Below are 18,910 nucleotides of genomic sequence, written 5' to 3' on the forward strand. Positions count from 1 at the left end.
CCAGCAACGATTTTCAGTGAACATTTGGTGTGGTGTGATTGACAACCAGTTAATAGACCCTTTCATACTAGAACAACATGTCATGGCAAGAAATTATCTGGAATTTTTAAACAACGATTTTCTTACAGTGCTTGAAAATTTCTCATTGGCAAAATGAATTGAAATTTACTATCACCTTGATGGAGCATGAACACATTTCACAAATGAAATAAGACAATTTTTAGAAAAATTTACTGTTAAATGGATTGGATGTAGAGGGATGGTAAATTAGCCACCTAGATTGCATGACTTTATTCCCTTAGATTACTGTTTATGGGGATAGATGATGTGTGAGCTATACAAGCAGAAATGCTTGCATTTTCAATACTGTTAACCTCATCAAGGAATGTGAAGATATCATTAGACTGGCGACAGAAAATGTATGGAAACAATTTGAAAATTACATCAATGTCAGTGATGGAATTTTTGAACATTTATTGAAAATGAATACAGTATAAACCAGTGTATTTTTTTTTATAAGCAAAGTAAAAGTATTTTAATTTTTTAAACATTAAATTTATTGTACTAAACGTAGCTGTTTTTAATTTTTACAAATTCATAATTTTTCTATTTAGTGTGATTCTGCTTTATTTTTAGTAATAAAAATGTATTTTTTTATAGATTTTACTACATCAGTTTTCTCAGAATTAAATTCTCTACAAGTCTTGATAGTAAAATTTATGCATTTATTAGTAATTTAACAAAGTTATTGTACTTTAAAGCCTAAAAAAATGTGTTTGTCAGTGAATTTTTCTGTTTTACATTAGATATCATGATAACCAAGGTAGATGCAATAAACATAAGAAACCATCAAGTTTATCCCTTATATAACGCCTTAAAAATTTCAGTATGACTTCATTTCACTGAGGAAACTGAAATATGAGCACAATTTTTTGCTAGCCATAACTTGTTAAAGCATTTTTGGACATAACATTTTTATGAACTTTATTCCATATTTCAAGCTCTGGATTCAGTTCCCAAATTATTTTCCGTTCCTCATAATCACTCCATATATTAAAAAAACTGATAAATAATTACACACAATGATAAAATATTTAACATATTATTTCTTATAACAAGTTTTTATTGCTTATTTTGATAAACACTACTGACTGCAGTGATTTAATACAGATAATTCAATAAAAATGTTGACAATTCACAGCAGATTGGCCAGTCTGCCTACTGGTCAGTATGCTTTTGATAATTACTGATGTTGTATTATAGATTTAATTCTTGGCACAGTCTAGGAATTAATTATTTTCTTCATCTAGAAATATAATCAAAGCATTAATGTCATGCAGATTATTTCATGTCTAGCTAGAAATTTGTGAATTTTGTTTGAATTTTCAATTTTAATTGTATAATTTTTTTCCGTTTGTTTAGCAGTGAAAAGAGCGTTTCAAAAAGCAAATCTGGTGATGCAATGAGTCTTGCTTCTTCACACAGCCGACAGCTTTCTATTTCCAGCAGTAGTGAGGTAAAAGGTTTCATTCAGCTTCTTTTAAGATAATAAATTCTTTATAAATAACCTTATTATTATATAAACCTCTTTATTAATAAATTCTTTGAATAATTTAAATTATTTACAGAAAATATTTTCATTGAATTCATTAGATAAATTAAGATGATATAACAGTACTGCTAATAAATATTTTGATCATCCAATATTAAAACTTCATTCAGGTTTGGCTATTTATTATGGCTCCATCCTAGATCATGAATAGTTAGTAAAGATGTCCAACTTTCATATCTTTAGTTATTTTGGATTTTATATTCATGCAGGTTTATGTTTGTTTAATTTATTATTTTATTTTTTAATGCAGACTGTTGCTGAGTTCCTTAAAAATTAGCTTAATTTATTTCTTAAACATACTTATTCTTCAATTTTTAATTTTTGTATTAGACTTCCTCGTGTTTCTTTTTGATCACCCAGATGATTTTTAATGTAAACATTTTATTTTAGTTTAAGTTCATTTAATTTTTAATGGGAGCTGACTATATTCATTGTTTATTTGTAAACAATAACAAATTGTTAATATATACTTTTGGCTGCACAATAGTTCTCTTTCATCCAAAATATTCTGGATTCAGATACCAGTTACGGTGGTTTATATATTTCACATACAGTAAAAATGCATCCTTCATCATCAACAGTATTCATCAATACAGGGGTCTGTATTTATTTTAATGAATAAAAATAAATAGCCTTATGGTTTTCATTTTGCAAATTTGCAAAATGTTTTGTGTGAAGTATGGCCCTTTATGAGGCAGAGACTTGGACTATTAGGAAGGGATAGGAGAGAAGTGGAGGCCTTTGAAATGTGGATTTGGAGGAGGATGGAAAAGAGCAGCTGGATGGAGAGAGTTCGGAATGAGGAGGTGCTTTATAGACTAGGAGAAGAGAGGGCAATTATTGAAATAATTTTTTTTTGTCTTCAGTCATTTGACTGGTTTGATGCAGCTCTCCAAGATTCCCTATTTAGTGCTAGTCGTTTCATTTCAGTATACCCTCTACATCCTACATCCCTAACAATTTGTTTTACATATTCCAAGCGTGGCCTGCCTACACAATTTTTCCCTTCTACCTGTCCTTCCAAAATTAAAGCGACTATTCCAGGGTGCCTTAGTATGTGGCCTATAAGTCTGTCTCTTCTTTTAACTATATTTTTCCAAATGCTTCTTTCTTCATCAATTTGCCGCAATACCTCCTCATTTGTCACTTTATCCACCCATCTGATTTTTAACATTCTCCTATAGCACCACATTTCAAAAGCTTCTAACCTTTTCTTCTCAGATACTCCGATTGTCCAAGTTTCACTTCCATATAAAGCGACACTGCAAACATACACTTTCAAAAATCTTTTCCTGACATTTAAATTAATTTTTGATGTAAACAACTTATATTTCTTACTGAAGGATCGTTTAGCTTGTGCTATTCGGCATTTTATATCGCTCGTGCTTCGTCCATCTTTAGTAATTCTACTTCCCAAATAACAAAATTCTTCTACCTCCATAATCTTTTCTCCTCCTATTTTCACATTCAGTGGTCCATCTTTGTTATTTCTACTACATTTCATTACTTTTGTTTTGTTCTTGTTTATTTTCATGCGATAGTTCTTGCGTAGGACTTCATCTATTGTTCATTGTTTCTTCTAAATCCTTTTTATTCTCGGCTAGAATTACTATATCATCAGCAAATCGTAGCATCTTTATCTTTTCACCTTGTACTGTTACTCCGAATCTAAATTGTTCTTTAACATCATTAACTGCTAATTCCATGTAAAGATTAAAAAGTAACGGAGATAGAGAACATCCTTGTCGGACTCCCTTTCTTATTATGGCTTCTTTCTTATGTTCTTCAATTGCTACTGTTGCTGTTTGGTTCCTGTACATGTTAGCAATTGTTCTTCTATCTCTGTATTTGAACCCTAATTTTTTTAAAATGCTGAACATTTTATTCCAGTCTACGTTATCGAATGCCTTTTCTAGGTCTATAAACGCCAAGTATGTTGGTTTGTTTTTCTTTAATCTTCCTTCTACTATTAATCTGAGGCCTAAAATTGCTTCCCTTGTCCCTATACTTTTCCTGAAACCAAATCGGTCTTCTCCTAACACTTCCTCCACTCTCCTCTCAATTCTTCTGTATAGAATTCTAGTTAAGATTTTTGATGCATGACTAGTTAAACTAATTGTTCTGTATTCTTCACATTTATCTGCCCCTGATTTCTTTGGTATCATTACTATAACACTTTTTTTGAAGTCTGACGGAAATTCCCCTTTTTCATAAATATTACACACCAGTTTGTATAATCTATCAAACGCCTCCTCCCCTGCACTGCGCAGTAATTCTACAGGTATTCCGTCTATTCCAGGAGCCTTTCTGCCATTTAAATCTTTTAATGCTCTCTTAAATTCAGATCTCAGTAGCCTTTCTGCCATTTAAATCTTTTAATGCTCTCTTAAATTCAGATCTCAGTAGCCTTTCTGCCATTTAAATCTTTTAATGCTCTCTTAAATTCAGATCTCAGTATTGTTTCTCCCATTTCATCCTCCTCAACTTCCTCTTCTTCCTCTATAAAACCATTTTCTAATTCATTTCCTCCGTATAACTCTTCAATATATTCCACCCATCTATCGACTTTACCTTTCGTATTATATATAGGTGTACCATCTTTGTTTAACACATTATTAGATTTTAATTTATGTACCCCAAAATTTTCCTTAACTTTCCTGTATGCTCCGTCTATTTTACCAATGTTCATTTCTCTTTCCACTTCTGAACACTTTTCTTTAATCCACTCTTCTTTTGCCAGTTTGCACTTCCTGTTTATAGCATTTCTTAATTGCCGATAGTTCCTTTTACTTTCTTCATCACTAGCATTCTTATATTTTCTACGTTCATCCATCAGCTGCAATATATCGTCTGAAACCCAAGGTTTTCTACCAGTTCTCTTTATTCCGCCTAAGTTTGCTTCTGCTGATTTAAGAATTTCCTTTTTAACATTCTCCCATTCTTCTTCTACATTTTCTATCTTATCTTTTTTACTCAGACCTCTTGCGATGTCCTCCTCAAAAATCTTCTTTACCTCCTCTTCCTCAAGCTTCTCTAAATTCCACCGATTCATCTGACACCTTTTCTTCAGGTTTTTAAACCCCAATCTACATTTCATTATCACCAAATTATGGTCGCTATCAATGTCTGCTCCAGGGTAAGTTTTGCAGTCCACGAGTTGATTTCTAAATCTTTGCTTAACCATGATATAATCTATCTGATACCTTGCAGTATCGCCTGGCTTTTTCCAAGTGTATATTCTTCTATTATGATTTTTAAATTGGGTGTTGGCAATTACTAAATTATACTTCGTGCAAAACTCTATAAGTCGGTCCCCTCTTTCATTCCTTTTGCCCAGCCCGTATTCACCCACTATATTTCCTTCCTTGCCTTTTCCAATGCTTGCATTCCAATCTCCAACTATTATTAAATTTTCATCTCCTTTTACGTGTTTAATTGCTTCATCAATCTCTTCGTATACACATTCTACCTCATCATCATCATGGGCGCTTGTAGGCATATAGACGTTAACAATCGTTGTCGGTTTAGGTTTTGAATTTATCCTTATTACAATGACTCTATCGCTATGCGGCTTGAAATACTCCACTCTCCTCCCTATTTTCTTGTTCATCACGAAACCTACTCCTGCCTGCCCATTATTTGACGCTGAGTTAATTACTCTAAAGTCACCCGACCAAAAGTCGCCTTCCTCTTCCCACCGAACCTCACTAATTCCTACTATATCCACGTTTACCCTATCCATTTCCCTTTTTAAATTCTCTAGCCTACCAACCTTTTTTAAGCTTCTAACATTCCACGCTCCGACTCGTAGAATGTTATTTTTTACTTTTCTGGTGACCCCTTCCTTAGTAGTCCCCACCCGGAGATCCGAACGGGGGACTATTTTACCTCCGGAATATTTTACCAAGGAAGGCGCCTCCATTATTGCTTTTGAAAATGCAGAGCCACATTTTCTTGGAAAAAAAAGCAGCTGTAGTTTTCCATTGCTTTCAGCTGCGCAGTACTCAGAGGACTGAGTGATGTTGATATGGCCGTTTAAGTCATTGTGACTTACGCCCCTAACAACTACTGAAAGAGCTGCTGCCCTCTTTCAGGAATCATTCCTTAGTCTGGCTCTCAACAGATACCTCTCCGATATGGTTGCACCTTCGGTCCAGCTACTCTGTATCCCTGAGCACTCAAGCCCCCTCACCAACGGCAAGGTATCATGATTCATAGAGGAGGATTGAAATAATAAAAAGAAGAAAATGCAGTTGGTTGGGACACTGGGTGAGATGTGACTGCCTGTTGGTGACGGCATTGGAAGGATTTATAACGGGGAGGAAAGCCAGCGGTCAGAGACGAATGAAAATGATGGGCAATATAAAAAGGGAAGGAAGTTACCATAAAATGAAACAGATGGCACAGAATCTAGCAGAATGGAGGGCGGCCATGTGAAAACCTGCCTTTGGGCAGAACTTTATGGTTTACAAGGGTTTATAAATAATGAAAATTTGATTAATCTTACTAATGTATTGATAGCTTAATTCACATGACATTTCATGTTTTATGCAATAAAATGTGGCAAAATTGTATGTGATAAGGGTTTTTTTAGATGATACAATAATACTATTGTCGTCAGAACATGTTAAATTGTAAACTGTTGATTTAAGCTGTTAGGAGAATTTGAGGAAATTATTACAAGTGCAGCTTTGTGTAATATTTTAGTGTTTAATAAACAAACATGAACTTAAATTTTTAAACATTTAGTGTCAGTGTTCATTGTATATGTTGTGAAACATTCTTAAATGTTCATAAACAGTATTGTTATGATGGTTGACCTTTTGGCAGTAAACAGTTTGTTGAATTTTCTTACTTTAAAAATTATCTTTTACTATTTGTATTAGAATAAAGAAATGGTGTTAAGAATTACTATCACTGTCTATTGCTTTGTTGTGAAAATCTTATTTAATTTAATATTTTATTAATTATTCAGGGTTCTGAAAGCGATAGCTTTTCCAGTGATGGTCAAAGCACTGGAGAACATAGTTCTGCTTTTATGGTTGTCGGATCGCCTGTCAAATCTAGTGCCAGTTATGGAGGCTCCACTAGTGGAACTGATTACAGGTAAGAAATGAACAGCTAGAAAAAAATAAATATAATATTTTATTATTCAGAAATGAGATAATTATTAGGCAGAGAGAGCATTTTCCTTTTAATTATCATAAACACCTTAAGTGCTGTAAATAAATATTATTCTATGACAATCACTTTATACATTTTCTAGCTGGCTGTTTCTCATTGCATTAAAAAATGAGAATTCCTTTGAGTATTTTATGTTAAAGAAGCTTTAATTTTTTCTCAGGTATAATGAGTCAGATTGGAGAACTTCAGGAAAGGCAGTAGAAACATATAATTGGCGTCCAATACTTCGTTCAAAGTCTGATGTTGGTCGTCGGTATGCAAGGCTTAGTACTCATGCAGATCCTCCATCTCCTAGCACACCTCCTGATTTGGAAACATTTTTTGAACAACTAGGATTAGATTCTGCTGATTACAGGTAATCGGGTAGGAATATCGCTCATGAAAAAATATAGTATACGTTTTTAATCCATAAAAATAGAATTAAATAGGAAAAAAGCGATGAAATAACTAATTGGTTTAGAAGTTCCGTTTTTATTTGATCCTCTCCCTTTCAGGGAAGTCCAATTCATGATGGAGGATGCCAGTTTGAATTGCAGGAAGGAGGGAAAGACAAAGTATATATCTAGAAAATATATATAATTGTAAAATATCAACAGAGTTTGAAAAAGTTAATTAAATTTCCGTCACCGGTCTTTGTTTGGTTGCTGTTCATCAAAAATTGACTGAGATAAATTTTGAAATTATTAAATCTGTTAACTATTATTTTCATTTTTATGATTAATTTGAAAAGAAGCCTCCTGCTTGATAATTTTTTTGTAATAAAATTGATAGCTTTTAAAATTAGTTTTTAATTTGGTTCCTATATTATTCTCAAATGATAAAAACTAGCCTAGTAATAATCAAAAATTGTAAGAAGTCTACATACGTAAAATAAAACTTGTAAAATAATTACCTAGGATGCATCCATAAAAAAGTGAATGTGATGTTTTTGGTATTTATTTATGAGTCAATGTTAGTGAGTAAATTTAATTTGTTTAATAATAGTCATATAAAATAAATTCCAGGTTTTTAATGAAAATATCTCTTTAATTTTTTTAAATTTAAATAAATAAAATACTATCACTACTCCGTTTTGACATTTATTAATTTATTTAAAATGTCAAAGGTTATTATTTTTTGTCCCAAAAATTCGACACTAGAAATAATCATTTGAATAATTCATAATAGTTGTCAAAAAAGTCAGAAATATTGTCGAAAGTAAGAAATAGTTTAATAAGAGTTTAGATAAGAACTATAAATGATAGTTTAATTTCAAACCATTTTCATTATTCTATATTAGTTACATCATTATTTGTCTATGCTATGCATTTGTGAAGACTACAATTTGCTTTGAAATCATCATCATCATCATTGTAACTTCATATGCTCTTAGGCAGGTCCTCTATAGTATATCAGTTTCCATTTCCTTCTAGATCAAATTTATCATTAATTGTCATTGTCATCATATTTTTATTATTAATTTCCCCAAATATCCTTGCGTTGGACAACTCACAGTTCTTTGTTTTTGTACATTTTCTGTAGTCCTGATAGGATCTATTTGCCTTTTATATTCTTGTGCTCATTTCTTTACATTACTCATCTACTTTTTATCATTTGAGAACCTTCTTATTTTATCTCTTAGCAGTGTTTCCATTTGATATCTTATTCTTATTTTTTTCTGTATACTCACTTTTTACCCTTTTCATTGCTGAATCCAAGTCCATATTTTTATTTCCCTTTTTTACCTTTTCTTAAACCATGTCTCTGTGTTACTAAAGATTGCAATCATTAAGGTCGTTGATCTTCCTCTATTATTCCATTCATTGGAGTTACAGAAGTCAGTGATGAAATAATTATCATTCAGAACACCAAAAAATAGCTTATAAATAATTTCAAACTATTTTCATGATTCTATGTCAGTTATATCGTGATTTACATATACTATACTTCTGTGAAGACTACAATTGCTTTGAAAAAAAGGATTTATTAAACTTATAGACAAAATACAGAAACAACTTAATTAAAATAAAAATCTTAATGGTTTACTGTCAATAAATATAACGAAGCCATACTTTATTATACAGTGCAGCAGCCTGTCACAAGTTTGTTATGAAACAATGACAAAACTAAAACTGTACTTAGATGAAGAACAACTTGATAGTAATAAAAAAAAAGTTCATACAAAAAATTGTATATAATCCCTGTCTGAACATGTAGTCATTGTCAGATGACAGAATTAAAACAGAATGTGACCCTTATTCTTACACCCACTATTACCATAAAATCCATTATTTATTTTAATAGTGTTTATTGTTAAAGTAAACTGTCATAATAAATTTATTAGACAGTTGAATAGAATAAAGTTCATTTTGATTGCTGCTGCAAATTACAGAGGTTGCTGTTATACTACTTGCTGTGTTCTGATATTGTATTGTTAACACCAAACAATAGGATCCACCATAACAAAATCATTTCTTCTCTGTAAGAGTTTTTCTTCTATTTAATTTAATTTTTTTTTTTTTTTTTATTAAGTTTGTAGGGTAGCATAATATTGCTAGTAAAAATAGATCAATTATTAGCAAATGCAAGTATACTACAATTAGCGTTTATGACTGATCAGTTTTTAAAAAACCTGTTTTGTAATTCTACGACTTTAACTAAATTTACAGTTTAGAAAGGTTACTACTATAAATTTAATTTGAGTACATATACTCTACTTCAGTATTAAAGGTTCAATATATTATACAATACAATGTCTTACGTTACAGGCAAGTCAAATATTGCAACTGGCAACCCCTTTCTAATCTTGAAAATGTTAAAATGGAGACTTGAAACATGTAGGAAAAGTAAATTAAAAAAAAAATAAGTATTAAGATTTAAATAAGTATTCAACTGGATTTTAAATTCTTTGAAAATTGGAAAAATCTAAGCTGTCCCTATATTATTTTGGATTAGAACATTATAAAAGAGTTTTCTTTATACCATTCTTCTCATCTTGAGAGCTTTAAAATGTAGCGCCACATGATTGGTGGTATTATTTAAAATGTTCAGTTGTATAAGGGGAGAGCATTGATTATTATTGTCGAAAGATAAAGTAATTGCCTTATAAATTCTCCTGAATGTTTTCATATGAAACCGTTTCAAAATTATGAAGGGGTTTGCAGTTCTTTTGACTGAGTATATGCCAACATGAATCTGGCCAAATACAGGATCCTCTTGAAAATTAAATAAAGTAAAGGTTGATTTCATAATGCTTATTCTGCACAGCTTACTCATAATTAGATAAATATGTATTTTTACATTTGTAATGTTTCTTCTGTTTCTATAGTGTGCTGATTAGAGATGAAAGCAGGTCTCCTTCTTCATCTCCTGTGTTCTTCTCTGATACAAGTACTGTAGATTCTGCCACATTATGCACTACTATTGGAAGTCAGAGTATAGATACTGATCACACCCCTTCCTCTAATGATCTGCCATCCATTGTTGAACGAAATGCAAGAATAATCAAGTGGTTGTGTAACTGTCGTAAAGCACAGTCTTTTCAAACAACACAACGACATACAACACTCAGCTGAGCCAATACTCCTACACATGTGTTTATTGATTGCAATTATTATTTAATTAACAATAGGAATTTAAAATCTTGTTCTAACAATAAAACCTTCATACTTTGTATTTGTTGTATAGTAAAACTATTGTTTGATGTATTATAAAAAGGTATATTATTTTATTTTGCACATAAGTACCATAAAAAATAATTCTTAAAACGTTTACAATATATCTGTACGTGTAATTATAAAATATTTTATTACCTAGTCTTTTAATTTTGAAAGGTATGTATAAAAAAGTACAACTTTATGAGTTATATAAATCTTACTATACTTGAATTTGTTAGCTATAGAAAATAAGTTAAAAAAGTTTTTGTTGTATCATGGTATTTAGAGAAAAAAAGAAATTAGTTAAATGAGTGGTTGAAAATAATAAGCAATGTGATTTTTGGTAATTAAATAATAATAAACATTACATCTCGAAGTACTGTTTATGGATATGTAACAGCTTGAATTATTTGAGTTTTACTGACAGTTAGGATTGATCCTAATGAACATAAATTTCAGAAAAAACTATTTTCATAATGAATAAAATATAAAATGATAACCCTAGTAAAAAAAAGTAAATCTTATTAGATCTAAACAGAAATTGTCTTCTTTTTCTAATTTCTTTAAATATCAAAATATATTACTATTAAAATAAATCTTAAAAACCTCCAAAATTAGAATAACTTCTTAACTAAACCAGAAGTTTTTCATTACTCAGTACATCATATTTTCAATACACATTATTTGTAACAATCATGTTAAACTAATTTTTTTTAGTGGTTTATTTTAATATTGAAATTAAATGAAATGGTCCGTGTCCTATCACATTTTGATATATGAAAAATGTTATCTATCATTAAAAATTAAAACTGTTAATTTTTTTTTAATTATATAAAAATTACTTTCACATTCCTAGTGAAAACTAATAAAATAATTGATTTATGTTGATTATTATTAATTTAATGTGTCAGATGTTCCACTGCATTCCTCTCCTATTTATTTCAACATATTGCTGTCCTCTTGGCTTGTCCAAGGGAACAACGCATTAAATTCTAAAGTTAATTACAAGTAAATATTTGCATTTACCAATTTTAATTCTCTTTTTTTTCATTATAGATAATACAAAAGAAAAATTCAGTGCTAAAAAAATAACAGTTGACGATTAATTTATTTTATTGTTTCAATTTTGATATACTGAATACACTGTTAATGATTACAAAAGAAAAAAAAGAAATAAAAACTTAGTTCCTATCAAACCATCTGAGTTCAGATCAAACCATCTTTAAAATTTGTTTCTCAGTCTAAAACTTTTTACAGAAAAACTTATGGCATTAATTTTATTATAAATTTCTGTTAGTCATTTACATTAAAATTAATCGAATCACAATATTTACTTGCTAATATAACAACATTAACCAATAAAAGAATCAACTGTGACTAACAAATTTTGGATGGGTTTACCGGTTTGGATCAAGTCAAATTACCAATAGATTGTCTTCACCTACACTTGCCTGGGATGATCCATTGGTGCTTTCCAAGTCCAGGACCATTCTAGCTTGAATGACCAATAGCATGTATACTTGGACCAATGCTTGAGTTTGAATCAGACTGAAGACTGTGAAGATGTTCATATTCCCTTAATAACTGAACAGGTTTGATGGAACAATTTCAATTTAAAAATTTTCTTCTCTTTTAATAATTTTACCTACACTATAATCTTACAAAAACATAAAATAATTTTTCCAACTAACATAATAATTTAACCATTGAATAATTATTACTTCATTTATTAATCCCCTATTCATTCAGCAGTTACTGATTGTAATTTTAGTTCTAGTTGTAATCTACATATGAATGAAGCATTTAATATATATATATATATTTGTTATTTCTTGAAATATATCAAGAAATAACATTTAATAATTATTTTTTCTTTACCTAAATTCCTGCTACTTTATCTATTTTTATTAACTCTTTGTTTATATTTGTCTTAGTTTATGTTAAGTTTAATACATTATATAAAATTTACAGTATAAGAGTTTTTTAAAATACTGCTACACAGAAATAAAAACCATTTATTATTAATAAGCTGTGTCATTTTATATTTACACTGTGAGTTTGTGTAATTTTTGTTTTTATTTAAAAGAATCAAGATTATAGTGATTTTTATGTTCATTAAGAGGGTTTCCCTCTTTATGACATTTTTTTATGAAAATTCACTAGAATTTACAAGTTGATTTTTTACTGTTAATTTAACTCAATTTATATACCATGTTGTTTTGCCGAACATAAGCATTTGCCTATCAATTATGTTATTCTGAATGTAGTATGAAATGTTTCCTAAAATTAGAAAAATACAAGGCATATTCGTAAAGTAAGGACCATTTGGTCATTAAAAAAAATTGACTTGTGAGAAAAGGTTTTTACTTACAGTTTTAGTTTACTACTACATATCTACTTCACTTTACCAGATAATTGTCATTCAGTTCTAAGCACTTTTCATAACACTGCACCAGTTTCTTTAACCCCTTTGCATAGAAGTTTGCTGCCTGGGAAGTAAACCTGTTGTTTTGATTCTGCGCTGGTGTAGGATATCCACATCTCAGCCCGTAACTGTGTGGGAAAATAAATCATCTCCGTCTTATTGATAGTGATCCAAAAACACTTGTCCACTGCACATTATTTGCTCTTTGTGTTGGTTGGTGAGCATTTTCAGTACCCACATTGCACACAGTTTGTAATATCCGAGCTTTTCTATGGCAGCCGTGTAGATAGAAGTGCATCCAACATGCAGAAATTCATCAGCCAGAGCTCTAATCATCAACTTCCAATCACATCACAGTTTTCGGTTCACTTGTTCAACGATTTCGTCAGTCTGAGTACTGGGCCTGCCAGTCCACTCTTCGTCATGCATATTTGTGCAGCCATTTTTAAAGTCTCAACATCATTGTCTAATCTTTCCTTCACTCATTATTGTAGATCCATGCTCTAGGCACTACTCTGATGAATTTCAGCAGCTGAAAAAGATCCTCTTGCACACAAAAATCGAATCACAGTGCACTCTTCGCAACTGGCAGGAGAAAGTGTTGTTGCGGACATTGTGATCTACATTCACCGGCAGGCCCAAATGACTACTGAATCAAAACAACAACTGCAGTGGCTTCAGAAATAGTCGATAGATAACCCTGCATGCATGAAACTGTGTTCAGACCAGCTAATATTTAAATATAAGCCGATGACCCTTACTTTATCAATATGCCTCGTAATTAACTATTTGGTTGTTGTAGGGCTCTGATTTTATTCACATTAATATTGTGACCTGGAACATACATCATACTGAGAAAGCTGGTAGGTGGCGTTATTTTTCTTTCTGAACTTGAGTAGTGTTTTCATGATTAAATTTTTTACCAAAATTTACAATTGTCATTGATGAAGTTATTGAATTATCGTAGTTATATTTCAATGATTATTTCATTTTAAGCAGTTGTTTGTGCAAACAGCAGCGTGCAGATTAATATGAGCATAGATGTTATTTAATAAAAAATTTATTTAGAAAAAAGATCATACATTTTTTTGACTATTGCCAAAATATTTCCAATTAGGTTAATTCTGGGTTGTTGTCTGCCCATGGGAGCACTTTAATGTTTTGTTCTTCAAAATATTTTTCCACTCTTTTGGCAGTATGGCATGGCGCCAAATATTGTTGGAACACTGTTGTTTTGTAGGAGTTTGTTTTGACATTATATCACAATCCTTTTCTTTATTATCTTGATATATCTGTCACTTATCAAACATTCTTTCTGGAAGTAATGATAAGGGCCTTCAAATGTGAAACGTCCCCAAAACATTTTTTTCATTTGAAAAAATTATTTACTTCAGTGACATTTACTTCATTACCTAAAACAACCATTATCAAGATGACGCTACACCCCACGGCTGCATGGATATCCATGCCCTTGACAGTGCAGTGGTGACCGCACTGTCAAGGGCTGTCAAATCAATATAGCTGTTGGCAGGATCACCAGATCCTGCCAACAGCTATATTGATTTAAGTCCACAGTAGTCAAGTATACTTACTATTAACCAATCTTAATATTGCTAATAACAAATTGTATGTTTAGTAAGTCTTTTATAGCCACATTTCCCTGCCTTTAATGTAAAAAGGAACCAGTTTCTTTAAATAGTTTTAAAGCATCACTGTCCGTAGTCAACACCATACTAAAAAACTATTTGTTGTTGTCATTCTGGTATGCTCAGAAAGAGAAACAAATTTCAAACACTTTCTTGGAGTTATGTCCCTTTATTATTCTAGACACATAGAACAAAAAATAGATAAAACTAGAACAAAACATATGATTTTTTTAATAAAAAATGGAATAAATTTTCACAAAACACTATTTATAACATGAAAATTGCTAAATTATCCAAGAACAATAATCTTACATTACACAGACAACTTAAAGAAATGGGTGTGTGGTTAAGCAGTATAGCCACAACATAGAAAAAAATAAAAAATTTCTGTGCTCAAAATAATTTTCATGCTACTGTACACGCTTAAAAGTTATTTGATATTTAAAAAGTAATGTGTATTTATATATAAAATAAAGTAAACACTCAAAAACCATTCACTAAAAAGTAAAACTTTTGCTTCAATTTTTTTTTTTTTCAATAACTATGCCTGAAAGGTTCTCTTTGTTATTTTATTCCAATAATCATTTATTGTAGCTAATACTTTGTATAAATTTTACAAATGTACTTACATGTAGTTGACTTAAGATAGAACATTTTTGACTTTATGAGGAATTAGATTTTGCTTTAGCCAATACAAATTCTATATGTAGAAGTCAAACATCTCAAAAATATAACAAAAGCATTACTTTTTGCTACATAATATGTATGTGGCAGCTATTGTACAAATTCATTTTGATTAATTGATATGCATTACATTTATATGATTGTATTGTTAATTATATAGTTCCAATACACTGTTTTAATATATTTATTGTTATCTTGTTAGCATTTTTCATATGCAATATAAATTTTAATCCCTTAGCAACTTTTTGTAATTAGTGGTGGTGTATTTTGGGAGTTATATGTTATAAGAAATTTAAGTTGTATTAGAGTTTATATATTTAATGATTATGATCTAATAAATATTTGCATTTTGAATAGCATTTTATATACACATTTCACTGTAATAGACTGTTCTTTTGTACCTAATTTTGTTAGTTGTTTGCTTCATTGTTTATTTTATTCATTTAATTATTAATCAGTATTATTCCTATTTATTTTTTTCTTTTTGTAAATATTTATGTAAATGAATGTACCATTTTGAGCACTTCATAATAGTTGTATCAATTTTATATGTTATTTATCTATATGTCAAAGAGTATACATCTTTACTTCAGCTGTTTATGGTGCAAAGACACTGATGAGCATAATAAAATATCGTGCATTATTTGAGTAAAATAAGTTATGAATAGAGAAATGGTTCTTTCTTCAATCTATATCACCTTAGTAATATTTTGTATAAATTACAGAATGATATATGGCATATTGAAATTTATTGTTTATAAAATGTATATAATTATATTGAATTTGAGTTTTGTACTTATTCTATTATTTTATTACTAGCTCGCTTATTAATATCTTTAGTATAACCGTAACAAGCCAAATAAAAATTAAGTTATTTATCAATGTATTATATTAACTTATTTGTATAAAATACATATTAATTATGTTTTAGTTAAGTTTTATAATTTAATTATTTATCAGTATTGTTTTCTTTTTATAGTAATAGTGTTACAATTATTTTTAGATCCAATGTATCTGTTTTCTCATGTATCTGCTATGTTTGAATAATTAATTGCATTCCATTTTTTATCTTTCAATAATGTCAAATATTATTAATGAGCATATAATTTTTTTTCTTTTTATTGTTCTGTTCATGCATTTACATTATTTATTTTCTCAAAAATTAGCTCAGGTAATACATTTTTATAAGCATGTTAAGAAATATTTTTAAATTTTCATCGTATAAACAGATGTTTACTGTTACTGTTTATGTGATTATTTGTTATAAAAAAATTTTGTGATTTGTAATTTTGAGAGAGTATATTTACATTTTAATGTTATTCTGCATGTTTATTTTTTGTTTTTTCCTTTTTTCTCTGCCAAGTTGTTAGATATACTTGTGGTGGTGCTCTGCTCTAATTAATTGATTTTTAGTTAGCGTTAAGATTCTAAAATTTATTAATACTTAGCACCAATTTTTATTTCTTTAATGATATTTATGTTATTTCAAATTTCATAATATTAATGCAGTACGTAAAAGTATATTTTTTATTGAACATGTTTAAATTAATGATATAAGTGTTATAAAAGTACATTCCACTAAAACTGTACCTTAACATTGTTAGTATTTCTATTTAATGTAATTGTTACTGGATATATTACACAATGTTTTAATTACTATAATCACAGAATATTAGTGTGTGGTATGCAATGTACTTAAGTTTGTAACTATTTTATTCTGTATGAAAGCAGGTATATTATTCTAACATGGCCTATATACTGTCATTAACTTTTGAAACTGTGGCCTGTATTTTAATTTCTGTTCACTACTGAAATGGTCCACATGTGCAGAAACAGAAAATGAATGTATAGCATTTTTTATTTATTTTATCCTTACTTAATTTCATTCATACTTTATAGTCACATGCCATGTGTTATATTTTGAATTCTTGATTTAACTATCTATTCTTTTCAGCAAAAGGCATTATACCGTCATAATTTAAAATTCATACTTTAATTATTTTGCATATAGTTTGGTTTGATTAAACTAGTTATACTGTAGTTATAAGTAGACAACTTCTATAATGCAGTTACACCAGATGTATGTGATGAATTAAGCTCACTATTTCAAATGAGCAACAAATATTCAGTCTAAATATTTATTGAACTCTGTATTTGATATTGCATATTTTTTGTCTGAAAGATTGTGTAAACTAAACCTTTATTGTCAAAAGCTCAGTTCACACTGCCAGTACAGACTAGCATAACTCAAAAAACCAGCATTTTGAGAAATACACATTTTAAAGTTTGTCGCCTAACTAAAAGCATTTCTAATTTTCATTTGGTTTGATATATATTGTATTAAACCTAAAGATAGCTTTTAAATAAATATTTCAAGTTATGCTAGTCTTTTATTGATGTTTTTAGGTCATATATTTTTAATTAAGAATACATATTTAAAAAAAGATGTGTTTATTATATAAATACTACGTAAATCATTGACAAAAAAGGAGTTTTAACTTAAAGTAGCATAAAAAATAATAATATTAATCTTTAGATAATAGGCACAATTTCTGATAAATTATATACCATCAAATTTTTCTGTTGACATTAGATTTAACATTTTTATAAAAACTGTGGTATAGTTTTGGGATTAAACAATCATTGCATGAACTTATAAGATAATTTTTTTAATGCATGTGTTGCAGAATTTTCCTTTTATGCTGAATCAATTTCAGTGATTTTGTTCGCAATTTCTGTGTATGAAGTTTTCTTAAAATCAGAATCCTCACACAATGTCTTTACAAATATACTACTCTTAGATGAATTGTTGCAATATTTAACGATATAATTATTTCCTAGAGCACTGGCTAATTTTCTCAAGTCTTTAATTTGATTTGGCTCTATCTCTATATTGTTGAAAAGTTTGCCTGTATACATAGCCCAAAGCAATAACAGAAACCATTGAGAAGGAATGTAAATTGATGAATTCTTGAGAACGCGTTATTTTCTTTCTCAATGCATTGACACTTGTTTGTTTTGACTGTATCCAATAGTACAAAAAGTTTCTGTGTTATTTTAGGAATATTTTCTGCGCCAACAATGGACAATAATAATGCAGATAAATATTTATTTTTATTTTGTCCATAATAGTTGGGTAGATATCCAAATAATATCACTACTCCTTTAAATTTCACAGTTTATATTTTTAAAGTACAACAGATAACTCTTGGACCTATTTCATTAGCTCTTCTGGTATTCTTACTCCAAAAGTAAGTCCTTGTTTATTTATGCAATCACAAATTTTAAAATTATCATAACTTAATTTTTCATTGTAATAAAGCACATTTACATCGCACAGCTTAAAACCCTTGCGAGTACACCTAACCACAGTTACTTCATTATCTTTATATTTTCCTTTATCTATTTCCTTTACATTTTCCTTTTAAATAAACTCAAGACTACATCAAACAGCATCTGAATTTGTTTGCATGTGTTTAAATAAACCTACAAGGTTTCAAGTTGTCTTCGGCTCTGTTAAGAGGGTCTCTACTATATATTCCCAAAATAACAGTTTTGTTTTAGTGTTGTATGGCTTGCTCCAACAAGTTTGTAGTTAATTATTGTAATAAATTGTGCCTAAAAATAAAATTGTTAAAGATGTTTTTTGATCCTATGTTGTCAATTGCATATTACTTTAATATCTGTTACTTAGAAAATTTAACCCTATTTGTTATAGGTTTTA

At 29.5% G+C, this 18,910-nt stretch overlaps 1 protein-coding gene across 2 annotated transcripts in view; it reads left to right on the forward strand.

The window, feature by feature from the left end:
* LOC142329963 (uncharacterized) overlaps nucleotides 1–12,327 on the forward strand; it is an 87,595-nt gene extending 75,268 nt beyond the window's left edge. The window contains exons 5-8 of one of the 2 annotated variants that reach the window (XM_075374953.1): nucleotides 1,423–1,516; nucleotides 6,588–6,718; nucleotides 6,957–7,151; nucleotides 10,104–12,327. In XM_075374953.1, coding sequence (XP_075231068.1) covers nucleotides 1,423–1,516; nucleotides 6,588–6,718; nucleotides 6,957–7,151; nucleotides 10,104–10,350 — 667 coding nt within the window. In that variant the 3' untranslated portion in view covers nucleotides 10,351–12,327. The remainder of the gene's footprint in view (nucleotides 1–1,422; nucleotides 1,517–6,587; nucleotides 6,719–6,956; nucleotides 7,152–10,103) is intronic. The other variant, XM_075374960.1, reaches the window with a different exon arrangement.
* Nucleotides 12,328–18,910: the final 6,583 nt, after the last annotated feature.

This window comes from Lycorma delicatula, chromosome 1 (genome assembly GCF_047948215.1).
Source record: "Lycorma delicatula isolate Av1 chromosome 1, ASM4794821v1, whole genome shotgun sequence".
Lineage (NCBI taxonomy): Eukaryota > Metazoa > Arthropoda > Insecta > Hemiptera > Fulgoridae > Lycorma > Lycorma delicatula.